General features: G+C 45.7%; 1 protein-coding gene across 1 annotated transcript; it reads right to left on the bottom strand.

Annotated features, from left to right (window-relative positions):
- Positions 1–18: 18 nt before the first annotated feature.
- Positions 19–23,944, bottom strand: PLEK2 (pleckstrin 2). Its single transcript, XM_060004370.1, has 9 exons — positions 23,820–23,944; positions 16,098–16,262; positions 6,858–7,039; positions 5,555–5,646; positions 5,055–5,242; positions 4,730–4,831; positions 2,911–2,994; positions 1,929–2,007; positions 19–1,181 (listed from the first exon to the last, which is right to left on the bottom strand). Exons 1-9 carry the CDS (start codon positions 23,859–23,861, stop codon positions 1,054–1,056), a joined length of 1,062 nt encoding a protein of 353 aa, XP_059860353.1. The 5' UTR covers positions 23,862–23,944; the 3' UTR covers positions 19–1,053.
- Between the last annotated feature and the right edge of the window lie 3,615 nt (positions 23,945–27,559).

Genomic DNA, 27,559 nt, shown 5'->3' with positions numbered 1-27,559 from the left:
GTTCAAACTATTGAAGAGAATGAATTTTTACTTAAGCACTTTGGAAGTACCCACTCCCCTTAAATGTAAGTTACGTATCTATTCATTAAAGGAAGCCGAAGCACTTGTACTTGGCAGATTACTGTATTAAACTTGAAAGTAATAAAAATGTTTTTAAAGATACTGTATGATGCAGACTTTTCACTACTTCAGATTAACCTCCTAACTGGTGAAGCTTCTTGGTACCTATTTGTCTCCATTAATCTTCATTCTAAAACCCAAAATTTCATGCCTTGATTTAATTCTTTTCCCACTGACATCTTTCTGTGTCCTTTAGAGAGCTCCTGTTCCTGTCCTTCAACAAACTCCTGCTCTATCTAAATGACATTTTTATCCACAGAAAAACTGTAATTTTACTTTTTTTATATGTGTGACTAATCTGTCTGAGTCCATGATTTCTTTTCTGCAACGTATAATACTTACGAAAGCTTATTTTTCAAAGCAAAACGGTATTTTCAAAATTTTGCCCCCCATCCCCACTTTAAGATGAGGCATGTTTTAGTGACAGATCACTTGAGATGTTTTTATAATCAGCTTGCCTAATAATTCGTATAGCCTTAAGCATGAAAAACCTTTGAAAACTAAAACTTGGTATAGGAATTCTAATAGCCAGGAACAAATAACAATTTTTATTCATTCCAAAGAATGAGTTGCTGACAGCATTTCAGAGAGCACCACCATGAGACTATAGTGTTTTATTTAGTATTACAACGTGGCCAGTTAGTGTGACAAGGGAAACCTACTTTGGTACCCAAGGAATGGCTGGTTGTGATGATGAGCGAAAGTCAAGATGCTGATGCCTAATGGCTATTCTAGCATTTCCATGTTAACTTTGAAGGTGGGGAAGGAAATAGCACCACTGCCCACTGTAATCTAAGGAACTCTTCACCAATCTCACTCCAAAGCAGTACAAAATAGAAAAAGCTAAAAGTCTTAACACATTCCCGTTTTCCAGGAAATCCTGTGTCATCTGTTAAGAGGGAGGAATCCTGATCCCATTCCCTCAGGTCCTTGTCACGTTAGCTTTTTGATAGCTTCAATCCACTCTGAACGCTCAGCCTTGCTGCTGGCCTGGATATAATAGTGTGTGTCATCCTTAGTAATCACTTTGAAGAGATTTCCCTGGACATTCCCTTTAACCCCTAGGCAGGAAGAAAAAAAAAAAAAATCAGCGAGTGAACATCCATGTCTGCTTTCAGCTGGGAGTAGCTGAAAGTCAACTGAGACACAGACAAAAACACATACCATGAAGTATTTCTTAGTACAAATGTGTATGGTTAGGAAATCCCACCAGATGTGTGCTTTCCTGTATTCTTCCTGTCCATCCCCTCTCCCTCACCTGTGCCTTAAGGCCTGCCAGTGCTATGTCTGGACATTCTTGGAAGCCCTCCTGGCCTGCCCCCTATGCAAACCACAGGTCTACAGTCTAACTCACATCAAAGAGTCCAGTATGTTTATGTTAAAACCAGACACAGATGTGGGATTTGACTTGAATTGTTTAACTTATTTGAACCTCAATCTCTACATCCATAAGTTAAGAATAATACTATCCTCCTACCTCAACTGTCTATTGTGAAATTAGTGTGCTAATAGTGTGTTGTCAATCCTTAAGCACTATTGTAAGCTACTGTTCTTAGGTGGAAGCCTATGGGCCAGTAAGCACAGAAAAGGATGGGAAAGAATATGAAAGACAAGGGTCATTTAGTTGTGTTGTTAACACACTAAGAACACCCCACTTGCCCTTTCTCTAATCGGCTTCAAAGCTCACACCATTCATCGTCTCGCTGAGAAAGCCCATCAGCCCTCACAGCCCTTCATCAGCAGAGTGTTAACTGAGAGCACAGGAGGGAGGCCCCCGAGATCAGGCCAGGGCGAAAGTTGCCCCTTACCAGTGGGAACGCCATTATCCTCCAGAGCAGATACGAGTGAACCACGAAGAGAAAACCCACCCACTGGCCGGTTCTCTTCCTGCAAAGGAAAGGAGACCTGATTAGGAACTGTGTGAAGGCACAAAAAAGAAGAGTCACCCTCTCATCTATAACCACCCGCAGTCAGCCTGCTAAAGTAGTCTGTGGAGTCATTTGTAACAGCAGTTGAGGCTGAACTTGGACATCACATGGCAAGTCGTCTGCACCAGCGAGGAAGTCCGGGCTTCTTCATTCCACAGCCAGCTGCAGCAGTGCCAACCCCCTCCCTGTCCCTCGGCCCTCCCTGTCCCTCGGCCCTCCTTGTGGTCTAGCAGGGTCCCGGGGTGGGGGGCTGTTTCAAGCTCCTTCAGTTTCTCAGCTTAGGGTGGGGTTCCTGACTGAAGCTCAGCAAGGGAGGAATGTCCATTCTTATTTCAAAAAACAAATGAATACATCTACCAAGACAAGGCTGAACAGGCTGACCAGAAGGACATTTTTCTTTTCTTCTGATTGGAATTAGATCAAACCCAGCATGCAGGAATACTTATTATCTGAATTATGGCTTAAATATTAAATGGTAAAAGAAACCTTTCAAAACGTTGGTGGGGACATGAGGTTGAGGGGGCAGAATTCATGGACTCTTTGGGTGGAAAGGGGTGAAAAGAGACTAGAAAGCACCAGTTAGGAGTCTCTTTATCAGCCCACCTCACCTTCCCTAGGCACACAGCCAGCTTTGGAGAAACTGAAAGACGCTTTGCCTCTCAAAACAATGTAGATCCACTGAGCAGGCAACAATGTGATGAAAGAAAGGAGTGATCAGACTGTGAGGGGTAGCTTGCACCGTGGAAGGAAAGGCACAGTGGGTGGGAGTTATGGTAGGGATGCTGGGAGGAAGGGCGGAGGGGAAGCCAGCTGCCTGCTCTGCTCTGGAGGGATGTGTCTGGGAGCATGACAAGGCACTCACTTTGGAAGGGTCGTAGTAATGCAGAAAAGCCGGGTCCTTCCTCAGAACAAAGCGCCGCACCTTCCAGTTTTTCCTCTTGTGCCCCTGAGGCAAAGAGAGGGTGCAAGGCTCATCGGTGACAGCTCTCAGTCACTTCCTCCCACCTCTGTGCCTCCAGTGCGGAACCTCGAACCTCCCAGCCAGCCTGCTCCAATGAACGACTTTCTCAAAAGAGCCTGGAGACCTGGGGATTGCAGTGACGTGTCATGGACTTCACGGCTCAGTGACACTTCACCAACAGCAGTCACCTTTAGCCGAGCTGACACAGCCAAAGAGGGTCAGCACTGAAAGAAAGGGGGAGCACTGCCTGGACACCACTCAGGGCACACGGAGGACAGGGAGGTCACAGGTTTCAACTGGACCAAGAACTCACAGGCAAACTTGAACCCAAGGGCACCAAATTTTAAGCGTCAACTTAGTCTGAAAACAAACCTACACCTACAGGAATATATGTGCACTTATATACAGTGAAAACCACTTCGGCATTCTGCATCAGATAAAGAGTAAGGCGTATGGTTACCAAAGGGGAAAGGGGGTGGGGGAGGGATAAATTAGGAGTTGGGGATTAGCAGATACAAACTATTATATATAAAACGGATAAACAACAAGGTCCTACTGTATAGCACAGGGAACTATATTCAATATCCTGTAATAAACCATAACGGAAAAGAATAGGAAAAAGAATATGTATATATATATTTATAACTGAATCACTTTGCTGGACACCAAAAACTAACACGACCTTGTAAATCAACTCTACTGCAAAAAAAAAAAGAGTAAGAAACAATCAATTATATGTTTAAATCTAAGCGTGGAAGATACTGCCGTGCGTGTGACTGTGGCTTCACCCCTAGGTCACAAAGCTTCCTTCACCCTCTAGTCTGGAGCACCCCGAGTCCCTCCCACACCCTCCTCCTCTCCCAGGACCTCACTACCTCCCCTCACCAGACTCCCTTCAGGCCCAGCAGAAGCAGAGCCCTTGGAATAAACAGGCAGTTACGTGGACGGTAAGCAATCTAAGAGCAGAAGGGGATCCTGATACGCAAGAAGCAGGTGACAATGACATCGAGTGCTCCAAGAAGATGGGAACGGTGCTGAGCAGTGTTGTACAGACGCACACATTCACGTGGCGTGTCAGGAGTGCATAGACACAAGAGGTGTGTAGGAGACTGGCTTACACCTCACGTGCCGGGACGCGGCAGCTTGGTTTGCAGGCACAGGTGGACACGCCGCGGGCGTGACTGTGACCCGGCCGTCCCCGCTTAACGTGGCCGCTCTCCCAACGTGGTAGGAGCAGTGGCCACGGTCAGTTTTTAAACACAGAGATTACACTGCAGAATTTCACCTTCAACCTACTGAAGTAGGTGGAGAAAATACTTCTCAAGGGGGCAGGCAGAGTCCCACAAAAGCAGGCAGAGACCCCAGGAAGCCTCAGGGAGCAGAAAGCCAGCAAAGGCAAAATGCCAACCAGTAGGCAATGCCCTTCCAGACAAATAAGTGAACTGGGCAGTGACATAGGCATTGTTTTCTAATGCTGTGATAACTACTTGTGTGCACTTTTCCCGGAACGCCCCCTTGTCTGGGGCTCGTGTATGCGCGAGTGGACACGTGCATGCCCCTTGATTTGCTCCCGGTGGCTGCCACTGGACCCTGACTTTAGCAGATTCTGCTGATAATTAGTGCCCCTGGCAGTCTCAGCCCTTCCCGCCCTTTGCGGGGATTCCTGCCTCCCCTGAGCTTGCGAACTGCCCATCTGCTCCCCGCTCCAAGGCGGCCATACCTGCTTGGCCAGATAGCCTTGCTTTACCACTGTGCCACTTAACTCCACGGTGCTGAGACTGATTTCTTCCTTGGAGCTTATCTTCCTCTTGGGGCTCTCAGCCTATCGGGAAGGAGAGAGCAAGGACTCTGTTACCAAAAAGTCCTAGTTCTAGGCTGTGGAGGCTACCGCGGGGGAAAGGAAAAGCCTCCATACAGAAAACCCACTCCACCTGGGGTGAAGCTTGGCCTCTCACCCGTGACTGTGGATCCCCGCCCGCCCCCCCACTCTGTTGCCTCTTCCTCTCTCTGCCCCAGTGGCAACAGGAACCCACTCCCTAACTTACAAAAGTGTACAGGGCCATGGAGTCATCCAGGAACTGATCAGCCAGATCCCCAGAGCGAATGGCTCCCGTGCTTCGGGTGCCTACCGGCCTCAGGAAGTTCTCCTCCATGAGCATGGAGGCCAGGGTCACGGCCTCCAGACGGCTGGCTGCGAAGTTGTTGGAGATGAGCCAGTCCACCAGGGAGGAGCCTGCATCAGGGTAAGGGCAGCACCCGTCAGACGACAGGCTCCAGACCAGCTTCCTCAGGGGTGCTTGGCTGTGACCTCATTGACCTTGACCTCTTGGGCAGCCTTGCATAGCCTTGGGGCTCTGCCCTAGAGCAGACCGAAGGTCACACCTGCTGCTCAGAGCTGTGGCCGCACTCACATGTGGCCATCTCAGGCCAGCCCCTCGGCTGGCAGGCAGCTCTGGCCTCAACACAAGCCGTTCAAGCCAGAGTCCCGGATCACCAAGCTCCAGGTTTCCAGTGCCTGGCCCAGCCCCCGAGAGGGGAGGCTCACCTATGAAGGTCTTTTTGTAGGTGCTTCCCTGCTCCATGTTGGGGCTTGGCCGGATTCCGCTGCTGCTGTCATGCATCTTGTCCACAATGCGACTACACAGAAGGAAGGCAAAGGAGAGGGACCCTGGTCACACTGACAGGTATGAGGGAGGGTCCAAAAGTCATTGCTAAGGGTGTAAAGCACATGGCACATGGGATGATACACATCGCAAAAAAAGGGGTATTCCATTATGCATCAGGATTTGAGAGGTAGGATTTGGGGACGTTTCTTTTTCTTCTTGCTCATCTAAATGTTCTAATATTTCTAGACTAGACAGGTATTACTTCTGTAGTAGAACTAATGAGCTGTGGCTTTTAATTTAGAAACAAAAGAATGTTCAGTAATGATTCTCTATGATCTACTGCATAAAGTTCAAACTCCTCCAGCTACTTCTCAAAGTCACCCATCACTTAACCCACACTCATCTGCCACTGGTCCTCCTTGCACTCACCACGGTTCAGCCGCGCCCTAGATGCACAATCAAGATCCCAGAGCCTGGTATGAAGCTTTTTGGTAGTTTTGCTACCTGGAAGGTTAGGGGGTATTTCCTGCAGATGGGCTGATGTAAGAGATTCCATGATGGGAACTCCTTTCATCCGTCCCTACTTTATAGTATCGCCTCCACTACTGTTTTCCTTCTGTTCTGTGGGATGATTCCTGCCACAAATGGAAGATCTTTTCTCATTCTCTGTTTATGTACTTGGGCTGGAAAGTCCCTGAGATGAGACTTTGTTTATTCTCATTTGCATCTCCTGAGCACCTAGAGCAATGTATGGCATGCAGTAGGCACTCAATAACTGTTTCTTGAATGAATGAATAAATGAATGAATGGATGAATGGATGAAGAATCCCACAGAGTGAGAATGCAACTGCTACCGGAACACATCGTTCTTGCTCCCAGGCTGCAAACAAGACTAATGACTTGGGTGAGCAGGGATTCCTGGGGAGCTGTCACATAGCCCTGAGCACCCTGGGTGAAACTGAAGAGAGGGTGTCAAGACACTGAGGGGGGCAGGAGCAGCAGAGGCCCCAAGAGGTTCCCAGGGCAGGTAGGTAGGGCCACTCCCAGGCAGAGAAAACGATGTAAGCAGGACAGTGACAGCGAAAGGCCCTGAAGTACAATGGTGGTACCAGTCAGGCCTGGGTAACAGCCACAGGCCGCTCCCCCCGCCAAACCCCACCCCAACCCCGCATCCCCGCTGCACACACACAGAAGAGTCTGCAGCCAGGCCAGATAGGGCAAGGGCAGGGCCCAGGCACTCACTGCAGGCTGATGTGAGGGGGCAGCTTGAAGGAGTTCTTCAATATGTGGAGCTGTTGGACCTTGCCCGGCTGCCCCGCGTGAATAGCTCCTGTTATCTCAAAGGCCCAGGCGTCCCTCTCCTCTCGAGAACAGGCCTCCAGGAAGTACTCCGTGGATGTTTGAGTCTTCAGCTTAATGAGGAGCTGTGGGAAAACAGCCAGTCAGACCAAGCAGGCAAGAGAATGCTGGCTGAGCAGCTAAAATGACAGAACCGAGGGGAATCTAGGAGGCCACATGGTCCAGTGACTGCCGAGTGCCCGAGTGCTCAACCACACCCCAGTTGGTGGTCTTTAAAGATTTGCTTGTATACCTCCAGTGACGGGGAGCTCACCACCTTTCCCCTTTGGACAGACTCATTAGCATAGGGTCTGCTTCCTGGGCACTTGGTCTCTCTGCTCCTGATTCTGCCTTCTAGAACCACATAGATTAAGCTCACCTCCTATGACAGCCCCTGTGCTGAAGTGGGAAATGCACAGGCTTCTAGGTCACACTGATGTGGATACTTAGCTATGGACGTTTGGGCACATTAAAGGACCCACTGACTCTCAGTTCCTTCATCTGTCATATGAGGCTATTAATGCCTACCTTGAAGGAACTGTTAGTTCTGTTCCTTTTCATCCTCTCTCTAATTGGGTCTAATCATCCCAAGTCTTTCACACGTTCCTCATATGACACTGTTTAAACTTTCTCAACCAGTTTATGCCCTGCTAAATGTTCTGCAGTTGGTTCAACATTCTCATAAAATATGACCCTTGGAATGGAACAAACTGCTCCAGGGAAGGTCTGGGGGTACAAGACAGCATGGGCCTGAGGTCTCATTAGCAGTGGCATCCTCAGGGCTTGATGCTCTGTGCAGTCAGCTGAGAGTCTTTTTCAGGTGGGCCACATCTCCTCCATCTTTTAAATGGGCATTTAGGGTTTTTTTTCAAACATTGTTGAGATTTTGCATGTTGATCCTACTAAATGTCATCTGAGTAGACTGGGCTCACCACTTCTGTTGCAAAACAGAAGGATTCTGTCTCATTCTGATTCTGTTTTCCAGTGTATTAGCTCCTACCTCGCTTTGCTTGCAAACTTCATCAAGTCCTTCACCTAAACAGCAAAAATGGTGGATAAGACAAAGCGGGCTCACGGTCCCAAAGAGTACCATGTTCCTCCAAGTTAACATGGATTCACTCATCAACATCGTGGAAAGATGAGTTCAACCAGCACCCTGTCAGTCTGTAGTTCGCCATTTTAATGAAAAGATCTCAGGAGAGACTATAAAGTTCCACATGAAACCCAGACACACTTTTTTATAGCTTCCCTAATTAAAACACACACACACACACACACACACACACACACACACGATACACTTTATAACTTGTTCTTAGTGAACCTACTGACTCCTCTTGGCTTCTTCCCCCTCAAGTAGTCATGGACTGGCAGATGCCAATTTTCTCTGTTTGAGAATTTTACGTAGAATTAGCAAGAAGTTCACAGCTCCAGCTAGCAACTTGTCTCCTTTTTTGAAACACAGAACAAAGTTTTCCTATCGCCCGCCTGTTCTACCAGCACTTCTGCTCTCCACTGTTCCTTAAAGACTATGAGGCGGTATCAGGTCAACAAGTTAACCTACAGCAGAGGAGGAGCCAAGATGGCAGAGTAGGAAGAGGTGGAGTTCGCGTCTCCTCACAACTAGGGCCCCTACCAGGCACTGGTCAGGGACCTCAGAAACCTAAAGGGACGGGAGGAATCCCCGAGCAACCAGGTAGGATGTTGGGGGGAAGGGGGAGGGGAGGAAAAGCGGAGGCGGGATGGGACTGGCACCTCTGAGGGGCGGCTGGGGGAAGGGAGGGGTTCCCATGATTGGAGGAGCCTGCCCATGGAGCAGGGATTAGCAGGGATGGGGAGAGACCTTCGGGGTACTGGGGGATCGGAGGGGAACGAGGCTAGCGTCTCCCCTGCCTGCTTGAGCCCCAGAGAGCCTGCCGGGGCGCTGGGCCTAAACCTCAGCCCTACGGGACCCCCTCCAGCCGTGCTGCACCTAAGCTCCGCCCACCACCAAGGCCTTTTCCAGGCTTCTTTTTTTTTTTTTTTTTTTTTTTTTTTGCTGTCGTGGTTCTGTTTTGCCTTGTGGTTGTTTCATTTATATTTTTATTTTTCCTAATATATTTTTAATTTTTCCAATTTTATTTTATTTTTTATTCTTTGTTACTGTTTTGCTTTTTTTTTGCTGTGCTGCATGGCTTGATTCCCAGGCCGGGGCTCAGACCTGAGCTCCTGTGGTGGGAGCACTAAGCCCAAACCGCTGGACTAACAGTGAACCTCAGACCCCAGGGAATATTAATCGTTGTGAGATCTCCTGGAGGTCCTCATCTCGGCACCAAGACCTAGCTCTATCCAACTGCCTGCAAACTCCAGTAATGGACGCCTCAGGCCAAACAAACAGTAAGACAGGAACACAGCCCCACCCATCAAAGAAAAATGAGACAACACAAAAATATGTTACAGATGAAGAAGCAAGGTAAAAACCTACAAGACCAAATAAATGAAGAGGAAATAGGCAACCTACCTGAAAAAGAATTCAGAGTAATGATAGTAAAGATGATCCAGAATCTCAGAAATAGAATGGAGGCACAGATTGAGAAAATACAAGAAATGTTTAACAAGGACGTAGAAGAACTAAAGACCAAACAAACAGTGATGAACAACACAATAACTGAAATGAAAAACACACTAGGAGGAATCAATAGCAGAATAACTGAAGCAGAAGTATGAATAAGTGACCTGGAAGATAAAATGGTGGAAATAACTGCTGAGGAGCAGAACACAGAAAAACAAATGAAAAGAAGTGAGGACAGTCTCAGAGACCTCTAGGACAACATTAAACGCACCAACATATAAATTATAAGGGTCTCAGAAGAAGAGAAAGAGAAAGGGTCTGAGACAATATTGGAAGAGATTACAGTCAAAAACTCCCTTAACATGGGAAAGGAAATAGCCACCCCAATCCAGGAAGTGCAGACAGTCCCATACAGGGTAAACCCAGAGAGAAACACACCAAGACACATATTACTCACACTAACAAAAATTAAATTCAAAGAAAAAATATTAAAAGCAGCAAGGGAAAAGCAACAAATAACATACAAGGGAATCCCCATAAGGTTGTCATCTGATTTTTTAGCAGAAGCTCTGCAGGCCAGAAGGGAGTGGCAGGATATATTTAAAGTGATAAAAGGGAAAAACCTACAACCAAGATTACTCTACCCAGCAAGGATCTTATTCAGATTGGACAGAAAAATCAAAAGCTTTACAGACAAGCAAAAGCAAAGAGAATTCAGCACCATCAAACCAGCTTTACAGCAAAGGAACTTCTCTAGGAGGGAAACACAAGAGAAGAAAAAGACCCACAAAAACAAACCCAAAGCAATTAAGAAAATGGTAATAGGAACATACGTATGGATAATTACCTTGAATGTAAATGGATTAAATGCTCCAACCAAAAGACACAGACTGGCTGAATAGATACAAAAACAAGACCCGTACATAGGCTGTCTACAAGAGACCCACTTCAGACCTAGGGACACATACAGACTGAAAGTGAGGGGATGGAAAAAGATATACCATGCAAATGGAAATGAAAAGAAAGCTGGAGTAGCAATACTCATATCAGATAAAATAGACTTTAAAATAAAGACTGTTACAAGAGATAAGGAAGGACACTACATAATTAACAAGGGATCAATCCAAGAAGAAGATATCACAATTGTAAATATTTATGCACCCAACATAGGAGCACCTCAAAACATAGGGCAAATGCTAACAGCCATAAAAGGGGAAATCGACAGTAACACAATAATAGTGGGGGACTTTAACACTTCACTTACACCAATGGACAGATCATCCAGACAGAAAATAATAAGGAAACACAAGCTTTAAATGACACAATAGACCAGATAGATTTAATTGATATTTATAGGACATTCCACTCAAAAGCGGCAAAATACACTTTCTTCTCAAGTACACATGGAACATTCTCCAGGATAGATCACATCCTGGGTCACAAATCAAGCCTCGGAAAATTTAAGAAAACTGAAATCGTATCAAGCATCTTTTCTGACCACAACGCTATGAAATTAGAAGTCAATTACAGGAAAAAAACTGTAAAAAACACAAACACATGGAGGCTAAACAATACACTACTAAATAACCAAGAGATCACTGAAGAAATCAAAGACGAAATTAAAAAATACATAGAAACAAATGACAATGAAAGCACAACAATGCAAAACCTATGGGATGCAGCAAAAGCAGTTCTAAGAGGGAAGTTTATAGCAATTCAATCTCACCTCAGGAAATAAGAAAAATCTCAAATAAACAATCTAACAATTTAACAATCTAACAATCTAAACAATCTAACCTTACACCTAAAGCAACCAGAGAGAGAAGAACAAAAAAAACCCAGTTAGTAGAAGGAAAGAAATCATAAAGATCAGAGCAGAAATAAATGAAATAGAAATGAAGAAAACTATAGCAAAGATCAAAAAAGTTGGTTCTTTGAGAAGATAAACAAAATTGATAAACCTTTAGCCAGACTCACCAAGGAAAAAAAGGGAGAGCTTTCAAATCAATAAAATTAGAAATGAAAAAGGAGAAATTACAACTGACACCACAGAAATACAAAGGATTATAAAAGACTACTACAAGCAACTATATGCCAATAATATGGACAACCTGGAAGACATGGAGAAATTCTTGGAAAGGTACAACTTTCCAAGATTGAACCAGGAAGAATTAGAAAATATAAACAGACCAATCACAAGTAATGAAATTGAAACTGTAATTTAAAAATCTCCCAGCAAATAAAAGTCCAGGACCAGATGGCTTCACAGACTAATTCTATCAAACATTTAGAGAAGAGCTAACACCTATACTTCTCAAACTCTTCCAAAAAATTGCAGAGGGAGGAACACTCCCAAACTCATTCTACGAGGCCACCATCACCCTAATAGCAAAACGAGACAAAGATATCACACACAAAAAAGAAAATTACAGACCAATATCACCGATGAATATAGATGCAAAAATCCTCAACAAAATTCTAGCAAACAGAAACCAATAACACATTAAAAGGATCATACACCATGATCAAGTGGGATTTATCCCAGGGATGCAAGGATTCTTCAATATATGCAAATCAGTCAATGTGACACACCATATTAACAAATTAAAGAATAAAAACCATAGGATCATCTCAATAGATGCAGAAAAAGCTTTTGACAAAATTCAACAACCATTTATTATAAACTCTCCAGAAAGTGGGCATAGAGGGAACCTACCTCAACATAATAAAGGCCATATATGACAAACCCACAGCAGACATCATTCTCAATGGAGAAAAACTGAAAGCATTTTCTCTAGGATCAGGAACAAGACAAGGCTGTCCACTCTCGCCACTCTTATTCAACATAGTTTTGGAAGTCCTAGCCACGGCAATCAGAGAAGAAAAAGAAATAAAAGGAATACAAATTGGAAAAGAAGAAGTAAAACTGTCACTGTTTGCAGATAATATGATATTATACATAGCAAATCCTAAAGATGCCACCAGAAAACCACTAGAGCTAAGCAGTGAATTTGGCAGAGTTGCAGGATACAAAATTAATGTACAGAAATCTCTTGCATTCCTAAACACTAACAATGAAAGATCAGAAAGAAAAATTAAGGAAACAATCCCATTTACCATCGCAACAAAAAGAATAAAATACCTAGGAATAAACCTACCTAACAACGCAAAAGACCTGTACTCAGAAAACTATAAAACACTAATGAAATAAATCAAAGATGACACAAACAGATGCAGAGATATACTGTGTTCTTGTATTAGAAGAATCAATATTGTGAAAATGACAATACTACCCAAAGCAATGTACAGATTCAATGCAATCCCTATCAAATTACCAGTGACATTTTTCACAGAATTAGAACAAAAAATTTTACAGTTTGCATGGAAACACAAAAGACCTCGAACAGCCAAAGCAATCTTGAGAAAGAAAAATGGAGCTGGAGGAATCAGGCTCCCCGACTTCAGACTACACTACAAAGCTACAGTAATCAAGACAGTGTGGTACTGGCACAAAAACAGAAATATAGATCAATGGTACAGTATAGAAAGCCCAGAGATAACCCCACGCACCTAAGGTCAACTAATCTATGAAAAGGAGGCAAGAATATATAACAGAGAAAAGACAGTCTCTTTGCTGGGAAAACTGGAAAGCTATATGTAAAAGAATGAAATTAGAACCCTACCTAACACCATACACAAAAATAAACTCAAAATGGATTAAAGACCTAAATGTAAGGCTGGGCACTATAAAACTCTTAGAGGAAAACATAGGAAAAACACTCTTTGACATAAATCACAGCAAGATCTTTTTTGACCCAGTTACTAATGAAAATTAAAAGAAAAATAAACAAATGGGACCTAATTAAACTTAAAAGCTTTTGCACAGCAAAGGAAACCATAAACAAGATGAAAAGACAACCCTCAGAATGGGAGAAAATATTTGCAAATGAAGCAACTGACAAAGGATTAATCTCCAAAATATACAAACAGCTCATGCAGCTCAATATCAGAAAAACAGACAACCCAATCCAAAAATGGGCAGAAGACCTAAATAGACATTTCTCCAAAGAAGACATACAGATGGCCAAGAGGCACATGAAAAATGCTCAACATCACTAATTATTAGAGAAATGCAAATCAAAACTACAGTGAGGTATCACCTCACACCAGTCAGAATGGCCATCATCAGAAAATCTACAAACAGTAGATAGTGGAGAGGGTGTGGAGAAAAGGGAACCCTCTTGCACTGTTGGTGGGAATGTAAATTGATACAGCCACTATGGAGAACAGTATGGGGGTTCCTTAAAAAACTAAAAATAGAACTACCATATGACTCAGCAATCCCACTGCTGGGCTTATACCCCGAGAAAACCATAATTCAAAAAGACACATGTACCCCAATGTGTATTGCAGCACTATTTACAATAGCCAGGACATGCAAGCAACCTAAATGTCCATCAACAGATGAATGGATAAAGAAGATGGGGCGCATATATACAATGGAACATTACTCAGCCATAAAAAAGAACGAAATTGGGTCATTTGTAGAGATGTGGATAGACCTAGAGTCTGTCATACAGAGTGAAATAAGTCAGAAAGAGAAAAACAAATATTGTATATTAATGCATATACGTGGACTCTAGAATAGAGACACAGACATAGAGATCAGACATGTGGACACGGGGCGGGAAGGGGAGAGTGGGATGAACTGGGAGATTAGGACTGACATATATACACCACCATGTGTAAAATAGATAGCTAGTGGGAACATGCTATAAAGCACAGGAAGCTCAGCTTGGTGTTCTGTGACGACCTAGATGGGTGGGATGGGGGGGTGGGAGAGAGGTCCAAGAGGGAGGGGATACACGTATACATATAGCTGATTCACTTCGTCGTACAGCAGAAACTAACACAACATTGTAAAGCAATTATACTCCAATTTTTAAAAATTACCACCCTCAAGCAAAAGTTAACCTACAAGTTCCAAGGTTTAATTTATTGAAACCCAGAGTCTTAAATGCACCTAGAAAACTAGGTTGTCTTCTTAGAACTGTCTCACTTATCTGTAAATCTTTCTTTTTTATTAACCATTTATTCAACAAACATTTACTAAGCATCTGCTATGTGCCCAGACATTGTGTCTGGTCTGATGATGCTACAAGGAAGAAGATGCAGACCCAAGTCTCTTACCAGGCTCAGCACTCCCCAGCAGTCCCATCCCACCCCCACGGAGAGCTACGCCATCTCTTTTAATCAGTGGCATTTCCAGGTTTGCAGTGGAAATTACAGAATGACATTTCACTTTTGCAGCCTCTTAGGCTGGAATGATATTCAATGCCTCTCTCTCCCTTGCCCTCAACATCCAGTCAACGATGTCCTGTCAATGTTTCCTTCATAATGTCTCCTCAGGTTCATCCCTTCTTTCTGCCTCATTTCATGCCTGATTTTTACAGCTCCTTTTGTTTCCTATTTGAGAAAAATTTTAAACTATAAAGGAGTACAAAACAAACACGAGTAAACCCATTACCCAGAATTGACTGTCATTAATATTTTCTTATACTTAGAAGATTCATCAATTTGTCTAGAAGAGTCAGAGAAGAAAAACATGATAAGAAAGAAGAAAATAGTAAGACCCCTTCTTTATGGAACTAGTTATCTTATTAGGAACTGAGCTTAGGTGTTCATTTTGGTCTTCCTAAGAGAGTTTTCACCAGCCCCTTCTCTCAGTCAAGACCTTCAATGGCTCCCTATTACCTGTACCTGGCCCCAGCCAATCTCCCACCACTCCTTCATTGAACATACCCTTTGGCCACAATGCCCATCCTGATCTCTAAATTTATCCCTACCTGTCCCTCCACTTTTACCCAAGACCTTCTACCTGCCTGGAACCTCTGCCTCTTTCCTCTTTCAGATCTTTGCCCAAACCTCTATCCCCCTCAAAGCTGTACCTGAGCAGACAGCCTATGATGGCATTTTCCTCCCCTTCAGCAATACAGTGTTCTCTGCGGCTAATAATGTTTGTACCAACATTTGGAACTCTGAATGTTTTTCTGTTAATCACTTGCTTTCATAATAAGATCATTAACTGAAAGAAGCAATCTTACCATTTTCTTCCTTGACACCTCCAAGCCCAGCAAATTTCTTGGTACTTAATGGGCCCTCAGTAAATGATTAATTCAGATTCGTTTCTGATGGTAGAGTTGAAGCTGCCCCAAACTTTTGGAACATGTGCCCCTCGGGGGATGAAAGTCATCCTACTGAACCCCAAGTAGCAGTAATTATTCACATTTGTGTAGTGTCTCCTAGCCTACAAGGTGTTTTGACCCACCGTTACCTTCATGATTCTCATCACAGTCGTGAGAGTCAGGTGTCATTATTTTATCCCATTTTATAGATGAGGGACTAAGGCTCGAAGAGATGCAATTACTTGCCCAAGGTCACATGCCTGGTACGTGATGCAGCCAGGATTTGAGTCCAGGTTTTTCAGTAACTCAGCTCTTCCCATGACCCACACCACCTTCACCAAAGAGGCCAGAGACGGGAGGGTCCAGGGAGTGGGAGGGAGGAGCTGGGAAGCGGGGGCCTTCACTTACTGGTCGGTTTTCATACTCCAGGCAGGGGCAGGTGATGGTGCAGCCATCCAGCAGGATGCGGCCCTTGGGGGGGATCACTTTCCGACCCCCCTCGAGCTTGTAGTACAGCAACGTGTTCTGCCGAAGGATGAACCATCGCACCTTCCAGTTGTGGACAATGTGACCCTGAGGACAGACAGGAGAACCCTGAGGTGAGGTGGCCGAGGGGACAACGTGGTGTCCAGGGAGAGGTGGCCCATGGCACAGGTGACCAGACTGTGCCATGGGATCAACTCTCCAATAAGGGGACAGAATTATCTCTCTTTTTTAGCTTAATTTTATTTTTTTACTTTGAAATAGTTTCAATTCAGAGAAAAGCTGAAGAAAATTATAAATTTTTTTACAAAAGCAATTAAGAGTTAGTTTTTAACATGATGAAGCTCCAATCACTTCTCAGTATTTTATTGTGTAACTCCTACCAAAAACTAAAAAGGGTATTTCCAACATAACCACAATACAATCAACATTAGGAAATTTACATGAATATATTATTTTCATCTGTTCCACAAACTCCATTCAAGTTTCACCAATTACCCCAATAATGTCCTTAATTGCCAAAGGATCCAGTTCAGAATCACATGTTTTATTTTCATTTTCATGAAGAAAGCATGAGCTTTGGATCTCTTTGTCATCTCTTTTGAGTATGTAACAAACACCTTTGGCATTGACTTTCTAGTTCCCATCTGTTCTTTTTTTCTGGTTATAATAAGCCTCGAAAGAAACTGCAAAGTCAACAGAAGAAAAGATCCTGCTACTGGGAGACAGCCATTGTTAACATTTTGTATTTCCTTCCAGTCTTTTTCCCTTTTAGTTTTTACTTTCTAGTTTTTTTAAAAATCAGGATATTACATATATGAGTTTTATTTTCTAGTTTTTCTTTTGCTGACTTTGCCAAGCATCGTCTCACACCATTAAATTTCTTTAAAACATGTCTTTTAATGACCACTAGGTGGATGCATCATTTTCTTGTCCATCTCCTGTTGTAACCAAGGTTGTTTTTTTTCCACTATTATAAACAACTCTGCAATGAATATCCTTGCACATAAATTTTGATCTGCATCCCTTAATTTTTTTTCCTTAGGATATATTCCGAAAAAAGAATATTGTTAGTTGAAGGATGTGGGCAATTTGTAAAGTTGAAGCCACAAATTGTTAAGGACGCTAACATTTTTACCTAGCCTGCTGTGACAGGCCTAAAAGGCAGGGGAGTTTGGGGGGCTCTCAGGTGGGTCATGGAGCCAGTGGACAGGATAGTCAGGTGAAGGCAGAGAGTCCGCTTCTAGAACAGAACAGTGGATGGGAGAATGTCTGCTGAAGAATCAGAATGAAATGATTTTGTACACGCTCATGAAAGTGACTTTCTTGGCATGTTTCCCAGAGCAGAGCCCAATTAGGGCTGGATTCTAACCAAGAGAGATGCACTTTATCTGATTCAGAGACTGTCCCCGATTCACTGGTTTCCTGACCCAGCATTTATTAATTTCAAAGGCCCCTTCAGTTCTCATACCTGTGGTGCTGCAATTCTGTTCCGCGCTCAGCGTGCGTGTACTGATTGTGTTAGGGAACCGCAAATTGTCGAAGGAGTCGACTGTGTGAGCACTGGTCTACACCAGACCACGTGGCCCAGACTCAAGTCCCCTCGCCCAGCAATCCCTGCTGAGGGTGTCCTGGCACAGCATTAGCAGTAAAGGCAGTTGCTGGCACACAGGTGTGGCTCCGGCATGGGGGCCAGTGTGAGGCGGAGAAGGGGAGGGGGCAAAATAGTCTTAAACCTTAAAACATAGGTGTTCTGAGCTGAATTATCCCCCCCCCCATTCATATGTTGAAGCCCTAACCCCCTACTACCTTAGAATGTGACTGTATTTGGAGACAGGGCCTTTAAAGGGGTGATTAGGTTAAATAAGGCCATTAGTTGGGCCTTAATCCAACCTGACTGGGGTCTTCACAAGGAGAGGAAATTTGGACACGCAGATGTCAGGGAGGCGTGCACGCAGAGGAAAGGCCATGTGAGCACACAGCAAGAGGCGCCACGTACCAGCCGAGGAGAGAGGCCTCAGAGGAAACCAAGCCTGCCAACAACTTGACCTTAGACTCCGACCTCCAGAACTGCAAGACGATAAATGTGTTGTTTAGGGGGTCCTGTCTGTGGTATTTTGTTACAGCAGCCCTAATAAACTAAAACAACCGGAAAGGAGAAAGGGGCCTGGAGATGTTAGGGAGAAAAGTGTAACCAACACCTGTTGAGCAGAACAAACCAATAGAGATAGGGCTACGTTTCCTGGACAAAATGCTACATTTCCCAGAATCGACGGCAGGAAGGAACAGGGAGGTGGCCAGCTTGCTGCCAGTCCTGTGCACGGGCATTGATGCATGTTGGGCAGCCACCAAGGTGGCAGGACAGTGGTGGAAGGACAGGTTCTTCTGACACCCAATCCCCAGAGTTACCAGGGACAAGTGGCAAACAGCGGCGGCAGTGACGTTTACACAAGAAACGTCTGGTGGTGCTGTTGGGTGTTTTGGTCTGGCTGCCTCATCTCTGGCTGTGTGGCACCCGGCCCTCCCAAATATTCCTGAGTTACTTGATATTTATTATTCTCTATGAAACCCCTTCCGTTGAAACTTGCTAGAGTGGACCGTGTTATGAGCAGCCAAGAATCCAGACTGACAGCAAAGGAGAGCAATCGAAGAAAGGCTGATGAGATAGACTCTACTACGTAGGTGGAAAACTCGGAGCAGCTGGTGACTTCGCTGGGGCCGGAGGGGAGTCCCTGAAGACTTAAGCAGAAGGATGACAAGCGTAGGTTCTCATGTTAAAAGGATCAACCGACCACACCTGAGCAGAACAGCTGAGTAAGGTCGGCCAGACTGGAGCAGCCAGCTCGGCGGGAGGTTACTGTAATAACCCACAAAATGAGAAGGAAAGCCCCCTTATCCCTGCTTCTCAGGTAAGCTTCGCCATATCAGACGGCGTAAGGGACTCATCCAAAATCAGCAGGCAAATGGTGTCAGAGGCCGAAAGGACAGTGGTATAAGCTGAAAAAGAACCCAGGCTTCCCTTCACCTGGGAATCTGCCTCCCTCTCCAGGCTCCTTGTCTGTAAGTGGCTGACTGGGACCAGAGGCCAGTTGGACCATGAATGGCTTAGAGCCCCCTTAGGGGGAAGGAGGAGATTCCATAAGCTGGGATGTGACCCTAGGACTGGGCTTAAGAAGCGCAGAATGGGACTTCTCTGGTGGCACAATGGTTAAGAATCCGCCTGCCAATGCAGGAGACACGGGTTCGAGCCCTGGTCCGGGAAGATCCCACATGCCGCGGAGCAACTAAGCCCATGTGCCACAACTACTGAGCCTGTGCTCTAGAGCCCACAAGCCACAACTACTGAGCCTGTGTGCCACAACTACTGAGCCCGCATGCCACAACTACTGTAGCCCGTACGCCTAGAGCTCCGCAACAAAGAGAAGCCACCACAATAAGAAGCCCACGCACCGCAATGAAGAGTAGCCCCCACTAGCTTCTCTGTGCAACTAGAGAAAGCCTGTGCACAGCAACAAAGACCCAATGCAGCCAAAAATAAAAATTAAATAAATAAATAAAAATTGAAAAAAAAAAAGCACAGAATGTTACAGCTGGAGGACCCTTTGAAAAAGCCTATACTGTACTCCCTAACTTTAATGATGAGGAAACTGAGACCCAGAAAGGTCTTGCCCAAGACCCTACAACCCCAAAGAAGCAGAGATGGTATGTGTTGTGGGTTGAATTATGTCCCCCCAAAAGATACATTGAAGTCTTAACCCCAGGGAACTGTGAATGTGATCTTATTTGGAAATAGGGTCTTTGCAGATGTAATCAGGTTAAGATGAGGTCATACTACACTAGGGTGGCCCTAATAACACTAATATGATTGGTGTCCTTATATGAAGAGGAAAATTTGGACACTGAAAGACACACAGGGAGAAGACAGTCATGTGATGATGGAGGCAGAGATAGGATTATGCATCTACAACTCAAGGAACAGCAAGGAGTGCCTGTGTGAGATAACAGAAAATGCAATATATTGCACTCTGCCCCCGGTTCTTGGTACAGAGCTCCTGAACCCCCTGTAATTTCCTGGGTGACAGGAGTATCTTTTGTGCTAATGAGGCAACTCTGGGTGGGCTCCTGGGTGAGGGCTGGTCACTGGAAAGACCACACCATGATTAGAAGCTTGGAATTTTCAGCCCCCCCCCCCATTCTCTTGAGAAAAGAGAAGGGCTGGAAATGGAGTTAACAATCTATCATGCTTACATGATGACACCTCCATAAGGTCCCAGAAATATGGGATTTGGAGAGTTTCCAGGTTGGGGGACACACGGGGGTGCTGGGAGAGTGGTACACTCGGAGAGGGCACAGAAGCTCTGGGCCCCTTCCCACAAACCTTGCCCTACACATCTCTTCCATCCGGATGCTCATTTCTTTCCTTTATCACATTCTTTAATAAGCTGGTAAACATAAGTTAAGTGTTTCCCTGGAACCTCTGATCTATAGGCAGTTGGTCAGAGTACAGGTGACAACCTGGGCTTTTGACTGGTGTCTGAAGTGTGTGTGTGTATTGGGGCATGGGGGAGGGCTGGGGAAGCAGTCTTGTAGGACTGAGCTCTCATGCTGTGGGATCTAACGCCGTCTCTGAGTAGATAGCGTCAGCCTTGAGTTAAATTGTAGGACACACACTGGGTGTTGCAGAGAATTGCTTGGTGTAGGGAAAAACCTCCACACATTTGGTGACTAGAAGAGTCAGAAGTGAAGTGTTCTGTGTAAAAGTAAAGGAACCCCACAGGATAGAGAAACACACAGTGGGGAAGAGCTAGGTTTTTCCTACACAGGAAGGAAAAACCTGCGTGTTTCCTTTACAGCCTGCGAATACAAGAAACAAAAGCGACAAAGAAGGATTCTCCCCTGCAGGTTTCAGAAGGAGTATGGCCCTGCGAACACCTCGATGTGAGACCTTTAGCTTTCGAAACTTCTTCTAGCCTTCTTGCTTTTTTCTTCCAAGCAAATTTTTTCCTTACTCATACCATTTATATTTTTACTCTTTGGATTATATAATATTATAAACATTTTTAACATCTGCATAACTAAAATTCACTTGTAATCATTTGTTTATTTGGGGGGACATATAGGTAGTTTCCAGTTTTTTCACTACAGAAATAACACTTTGTTCCTAAAGCTTGTATGGCATTTCCTGGGGATAGAGTCCTACAAATGAAATTTCTAGGCCAAAGCCTGTCGACACTGCCATGTCATTTTCTGAGTGTTGTTTCTGAGGCACAAGCCAGGCAGCAATGCCTGATTCAGTGCTTCAGCTGCTGCTTAAAGCACAAGCAGTCCTACCCACGCAGATCCGCCTTCCTTCCCCCTCACCCTCCTTCTAAAGCCAGGCCAAGTGAGCATGCTGCATTTCTGTCGGGAGCTTTGCTTCTTTCTTGTCTGGGCTGGATTAAGAGCCAAATCCATCATGTCCCTGCCCGTCTCCTGCTTTGCCCTCACTGGTGACGACTGTTCTATATGCTGGGTTTCCAGCTTGGGCCCTGCCCCACTTCTGGACCGTAAACCCCCCCTGAATCTGTGGAATCCCCCCGTCGTAGCCTTGCACCTTCTCCAGTGGCCACGGGGGCTGCTGTTGCCATCCAGGAGGAGAGGGGAAATGGGGGAGAGGAAAAGTCCGACTGATCAGTGGGCAGGGACAGTTAGCAGGGGCAGGGGCCCCATCCCGGCCTTGTAGGAAAGGGTGTGGCTTCCGCTTGCCTCAGGGTCAGGCTCCAGCTCCAAACTCTTGTCTTTGGGTTTGGCTGGAATGTGCTTTAGGTATTTCAGCCAAGGCCCTCGGTGGGCTCTTGGGGCCAGACCTGGTTGACTGTCCTCACTTCCCTGTACCCTATACTCCCTAAGCTGCCACCCTGGACTGGGTGGCCCATCTGGAAGAGAACTCACATCCTTCCTTCCCTCCAGCCCTCCCCTGACTCTGCGTGGTGGTGGTGTTGGTGGGGAATCATATAAGGCAACCCCCAGGAACAAGGGGACGCCCCAAAGGGCCCCTCTGCGAGGGCTTGTCCTCAACAGGCCCCTACCAGGGCTCGGCTATCCCGGCAATCAACAATGCCCATCAAAACCCCTGCCCAAACCCCTCTCCCTCTCACCTTATAAGCTGCAGGAAAAGCTCCCCATAGGTGGTTTCTCTGAGGTGCAGCTGCCTCCACAAACTGTGAGGGACCAACCTATCACTTTAATCCCAGTGGCATGGAACAGGCGTGGAATTTTGTACCTGCTTGTATCCACTCTGACCCTTGATCCAGCACAGCCTCCTACACCTCCTGCTTACAGTTTTGAGCAAACAACACACCCGCCCTCCTACGTCAAACAGTGTGTAAAATAACATGGCTGCATTACCTATTGAACAGAAAGTGACTTGAGACCTCAGGGTTGATCTGGTGGCCAGGGGAGGCCGAGTCCCTTCATCCCTCTTCATCCATCCCCCTCCCAAAGCTATAAACTCAGAAGAGCCAAAAGGCTCATCCCCAGATTTTATGCTCTGCTCTTAGGGTTAGCGTAAATGTTTCGTGTGAACATCAATGTTAAAAGAACTTTTAAAAATCTAATTTCCTCTTGCAGCTGCTTTTTCATTCATTTTCTACTTTTTTTTTTTTTTTTTTTGCGGTACGCGGGCCTCTCACTGTTGTGGCCTCTCCCGTTGCGGAGCACAGGCTCCGGACGCGCAGGCTCAGCGGCCATGGCTCACGGGCCCAGCTGCTCTGTGGCATGTGGGATCCTCCCCGACCGGGGCACGAACCCATGTCCCCTGCATCGGCAGGCGGACTCTCAACCACTGCACCACCAGGGAAGCCCTCCCTATATGTTGAGCTTTTGTCTGGACTCTTGCTTGCTGTGGGAAAGGCCACATTGGGTGATGTGGAAGAAACGAGGATGGAGGTTCCAGTCCCGGCTGTTATTAGCCCTGGGGCTCTGGGCAAGCGCTCTCATCTTTCTACCCCTGTTTCCTCATCTGTAATACAGGAATAACAATACCCACCCTGCAGTGGGCAGAAAACGGTTTGGAGTCAGCCTGAGTGGGTTTGATCCTGTTCCATCACGCACTAGTCCAGATCCTGAGCTACTTAACCTCTTGGAGCTTTGTTTTCCCCTTGAAGAAACGGGGGGGTAATGTGATACCACCAACCTGTCGGACTGTTGGGAGGATTAAAGGAGACAACGTCCAGGACTGGTGCACAGTAGGGGCTTAAGAAACATAAGCTTCCTCCTCCCTCACGGGTTATTGTGAAGAATATAGGAGATGATGCATTAACTGGACGGGCGCTGGGGACTACCGAACACACTTTCGTTGTTTTAATACATCATATTTAAATCCTATACGCTTCGTATTTTAGTAAGTTGTTTTAATTAAGCTGTCCACTACGAGTAGCCGCCCCCTGCACCCCACACGCCCTAGCCAAGCGGGATTCTCCTCCTCGCCTGTGCCCTGGCCCCTCTTTTCTATCTAAAGCTCACCCCCAACCACCGTCCACCCGTCTTTCCCTACTACACGCGACTCCGCCCAGCGTGGCCCCAGGCCGGCCGACCGCGGCTCAGGTGAGCCGACGCCCGCCGCGGGCCCGCCCCGGGCCGTGTCCGGAGAGGCTCCGTTGCGCTCACCCTCTTGACGAGGAAGCCCTCCTTGAGCACGCCGTCCTCCATGTCGCCGCCAGCGCGCCCTCCCCGGTGCGCCGTCCCGCGCTCTCGCTCCTCCGCGCGCAGCTCGGCGCGCGCTGCGCCCAGGAAGCGCCTCCGATCCGGCGCCGGCGCCGCCCCGCTGGCCCGCGCCCAGAGCCCGAGGCCGCGGGGCCTCCCGGGCAGGAAGTCAATCCCGGACGGGATTTCTGACGTGGTCTCCCCGCCGAAGGTGCCCTAAGGTTCGTGGTTAGTCCTCAGGGGAGGGCCACCCCCGTGTCGCCTCCCGGAGCCTACCCCGCCCAGGCTCTCTCCATCCAGGTCCCCCCAGCGCGCTCTGCGCCTCTGACTCTTCCCGTCTTTGCCCATCTTCCTCCACTCCCAGCCTTAACCAGGTACTTGCCTGGCACTTAGTATATTGCTGTTGACTAATACTTAACGGAATTAAGCTGAACCGAAAGGATTTCAAAGATTTGGGGTCATTCCTGAGCTCCATGGAAATGGGGGTGGGAGAGTGGAGGAGTTGGAACCAGGCTGGGAGCTTTATCCTGGCCTCTGGTGGGGGCAGAGAAAAGTTCCCATTAGCAAGGTCACAGGTTTAAGGAAGCAGGCACAGTCGGTCCCCAAAATACACCTCTCCCCTCAAAAAGTTAGAGCTGAAGTTTCCATCATTAGGGGCAAAAGTTAAGGGAGTGCCAAGGAGCTCAGTAATCAAATAATATTTTAATGCAATGTTTTAAAATATGTTAAATATTTTTTCAAATTTTAGTAAAAATTAATGCAAAAAAAAATCCATGATGAACAGAATGTCACAAATTTAAATGAGGACTGGATGGATGGACAACAAGCCATATTGGAGCCGGAAACAAAAGGAAGCATCAGTAAAACTGATCCTGTCTGGTAGTCCTTAGGAGAAGGTCAGTTTATTCCTTGTTTGCCCTGCAGTGTGAAGGGCCCTGTTAGGACTGTTCACCAGGAAGGGGAAAGGCCCCAGATGCCTCAAAGGGAAGAGAAAGCTCTAGATTGGGAGATGGTGCCCCGACTGCCTTTCAGACCCAGCCTGGAGTCCACTCCCAAAGCACAACGGGCTCCCGTGCCCTGGAAATGGCCCATTTCAGCCTTCTGCAAAAAGCGACTTTTGGATCTCAGAGGAGTCCAAAAGCAATGGGGCTTCCACTCCATTGCAGACTGAACGTCGACTCAGCACCTTCTAAAGCCAGGCCTGTATTGGGTGCTGGGTTCTATTTAATGCACAACATGCCATGAGGTGAGTTTATTATCTCATTCTTTCCAGCCAAGGAAACTGAAACTTGAAGCAGTTAAATAACCTGCCCAAGGTCACACAAACTTGGATTTTAACCCCAGGGCAGTGTGAATGCACTTGTTTCTCATGTCAAGAGCTGGGAAGAGGAGGAAAGGATAATCGGAGCTGTGAAAACTTGCTAGGCTCAAACCCAGGACATGAGAGACTGGAATGGGAAATTCTTATCCTCTTTGGCTCTAACTATGGTCTGTTATTCTCCTTCTTCTTCTCGGATACTGGGGGGCAGTCATTTGGCACAGAGGCAGTTTTGGCCTTACCCAGACACAACCTTCTGAGGCTTAGAAGAGGTGGCATTTTCTTTGGCAAGAGGGGTTCCTAAATGAGTTCACAGAAATGGGAAAGGGAGAAAGATTGGTCCTCTATCCTGGCAGCGTCCATATTAGGAGGGAGCTAAGGCCTCTGCATACTAAGAACCTGCTTCCTGTCCTAGGGAAGCCCCTGGTCCAGCCCACCCCGAGTCTGACTCACTGGACACAGGGCATGAGTCACACTCCCTCTTCCCCTGGTTGTGGTGGCTGAGCCACCAGTCCACCAGGGAACTACACTAACATAAACCAGACTCAACCACAGCGAAGAGGATGCAGATAGAGGAAGCAGGGAGACAGTGGGAAAGAGCTTGAGACTGGAGGAAGGAAGCAGGGAAGGGAAGGAAACTCGGGACCAAGGAACTTGTCTTGTTCTTCCAGAGAGACACCTCCCGTCTCCCTTTCAGGGCCAGAGGCTGATGTGGAAGGGACTCTGACTCTGTCAAAAGGGCCAGCTGATGTCTAGAATGTGTAAGCTGTAGAGAGCTATAAGGTCAGTATTTGGGTGTAGGTGATTCACAGTCTGATATGAAATTCTACCATTAGAGAGTCACTTCTTTAGCTATAGCTAAGAATCCCATTTACTAACACTAGAAAAGGATAAATCATGAAGCCTTATTCACAATGAATACCTTGACCCAGTGAGTTTGTTAGAATCACAGAATCAGAATTTAATTCTTAAATCATCTAATCCAGTAACCTCATTTTATAAATGAGGACCCCAAAGCCCAGATAAATAAAATGACTTGTCCGCAGTCCCACAGCCAGTTAGTGGCAAAGCCAGGACCAGAATACAAGCTAACCATGTAAGGCTTGCTCCTGGCAAATGCAGGGGCACTTCCCCCAGCAGTGTCCTGCATCAGAGCAGGACTGCAGTGAGGGAGTGACTGTCTGCAAAACCAGAAAAGACTTTAAACAATGTTTTCTATATTTTTTCTGATCATAAAAATAATCTGTGCTCATTATAGAAAGTTTAGAAAATACCCAAAAGGATAAAACCACTCAAATCTCATCACCTAGACAGATGATAAGTATTTTTACATGCACATATATTTTTATTAAATTTTATTTTAAAAATTTAAACCCTTCCTTTTCCATTTGTCATAGCTAATAAGCATCTCATCAAATCATTAAAAACAATTCAAAAACATAACTTTAATGGCTGCATAATATTTCATCATGCCTATTTCATAATGTATTTATTTGATCATTTCCATTTAGGTTGAATTTCCTGTTTCACTGTGTAAATGATGCTATGATAAATATCTCTATACATAAAGATTTTGATTATTTCAGATAAATATCTAGGGCTTAATTTTAGGTTAAAGCGTATAAATTTTTAAAATTCTTGACACATGTTGCCAAACTGCCTTCTAGAAATGTACCACATTTCTAGGAGGAGCTAAGAGTGCAGGCAACAGGAAAAGTTGGAAGAGAAATTTTGCCCAAACCTTGGCTTTGCCCAAGGCCATCAAATTGCCCTCTTAGAGTGAGAAACATTCATTCATTCATCCATCAATTCATTCATTCACTCGCTGGAGCAGGAGACTCATATTGAGTGTATCCTGTGTACAAGGCACAAACCAGTTGCCATGGGTAATACACAAACCCTGCCCCCAGGCCTCACCCATCAGTGTAAACAAGGTATCATTTTGATTAACCACAAATATTTCCCTGGTCTGCCGCAGCTGACCCGGCAGGCCCACCAGCACATAGTGAATGCAGTGTTCCAGAACATTGCCCCTCACGCCGTCTGTGGTGACGACCAGCGATTTTCATTTCCTCTGAGTCATAGACAATTGTGTGGTCCTACTTGCATGACTAGAATGGCCTCCACCACATGCAACTTACCAGAGACTTCTACATCACCTAAACTAGTCTGTATTCTGTTCAGCGAAATAAGGCTATTTCGCTTTAGCTTGAATGTCATGGCAATGTCCACCTGCCATAAGTTTCCAAACTTACTCTCAGTTTCTTTTCTTATCTACCAAACAAATCACTCTCAAAAATCATTGCTCTAGAGCATGGGTCCTGGAATCTAAAGCATGGCTTTAAATCCTATTTCTGTCACTGCATGACCTTTGGCAAGTTACTTA

This window comes from Delphinus delphis, chromosome 2, assembly GCF_949987515.2.
Source record: "Delphinus delphis chromosome 2, mDelDel1.2, whole genome shotgun sequence".
Classification (NCBI taxonomy): domain Eukaryota; kingdom Metazoa; phylum Chordata; class Mammalia; order Artiodactyla; family Delphinidae; genus Delphinus; species Delphinus delphis.
The sequence above is the reverse complement of the archived record's forward strand: the minus strand, read 5'-3'. Positions and strand labels throughout refer to the sequence as shown.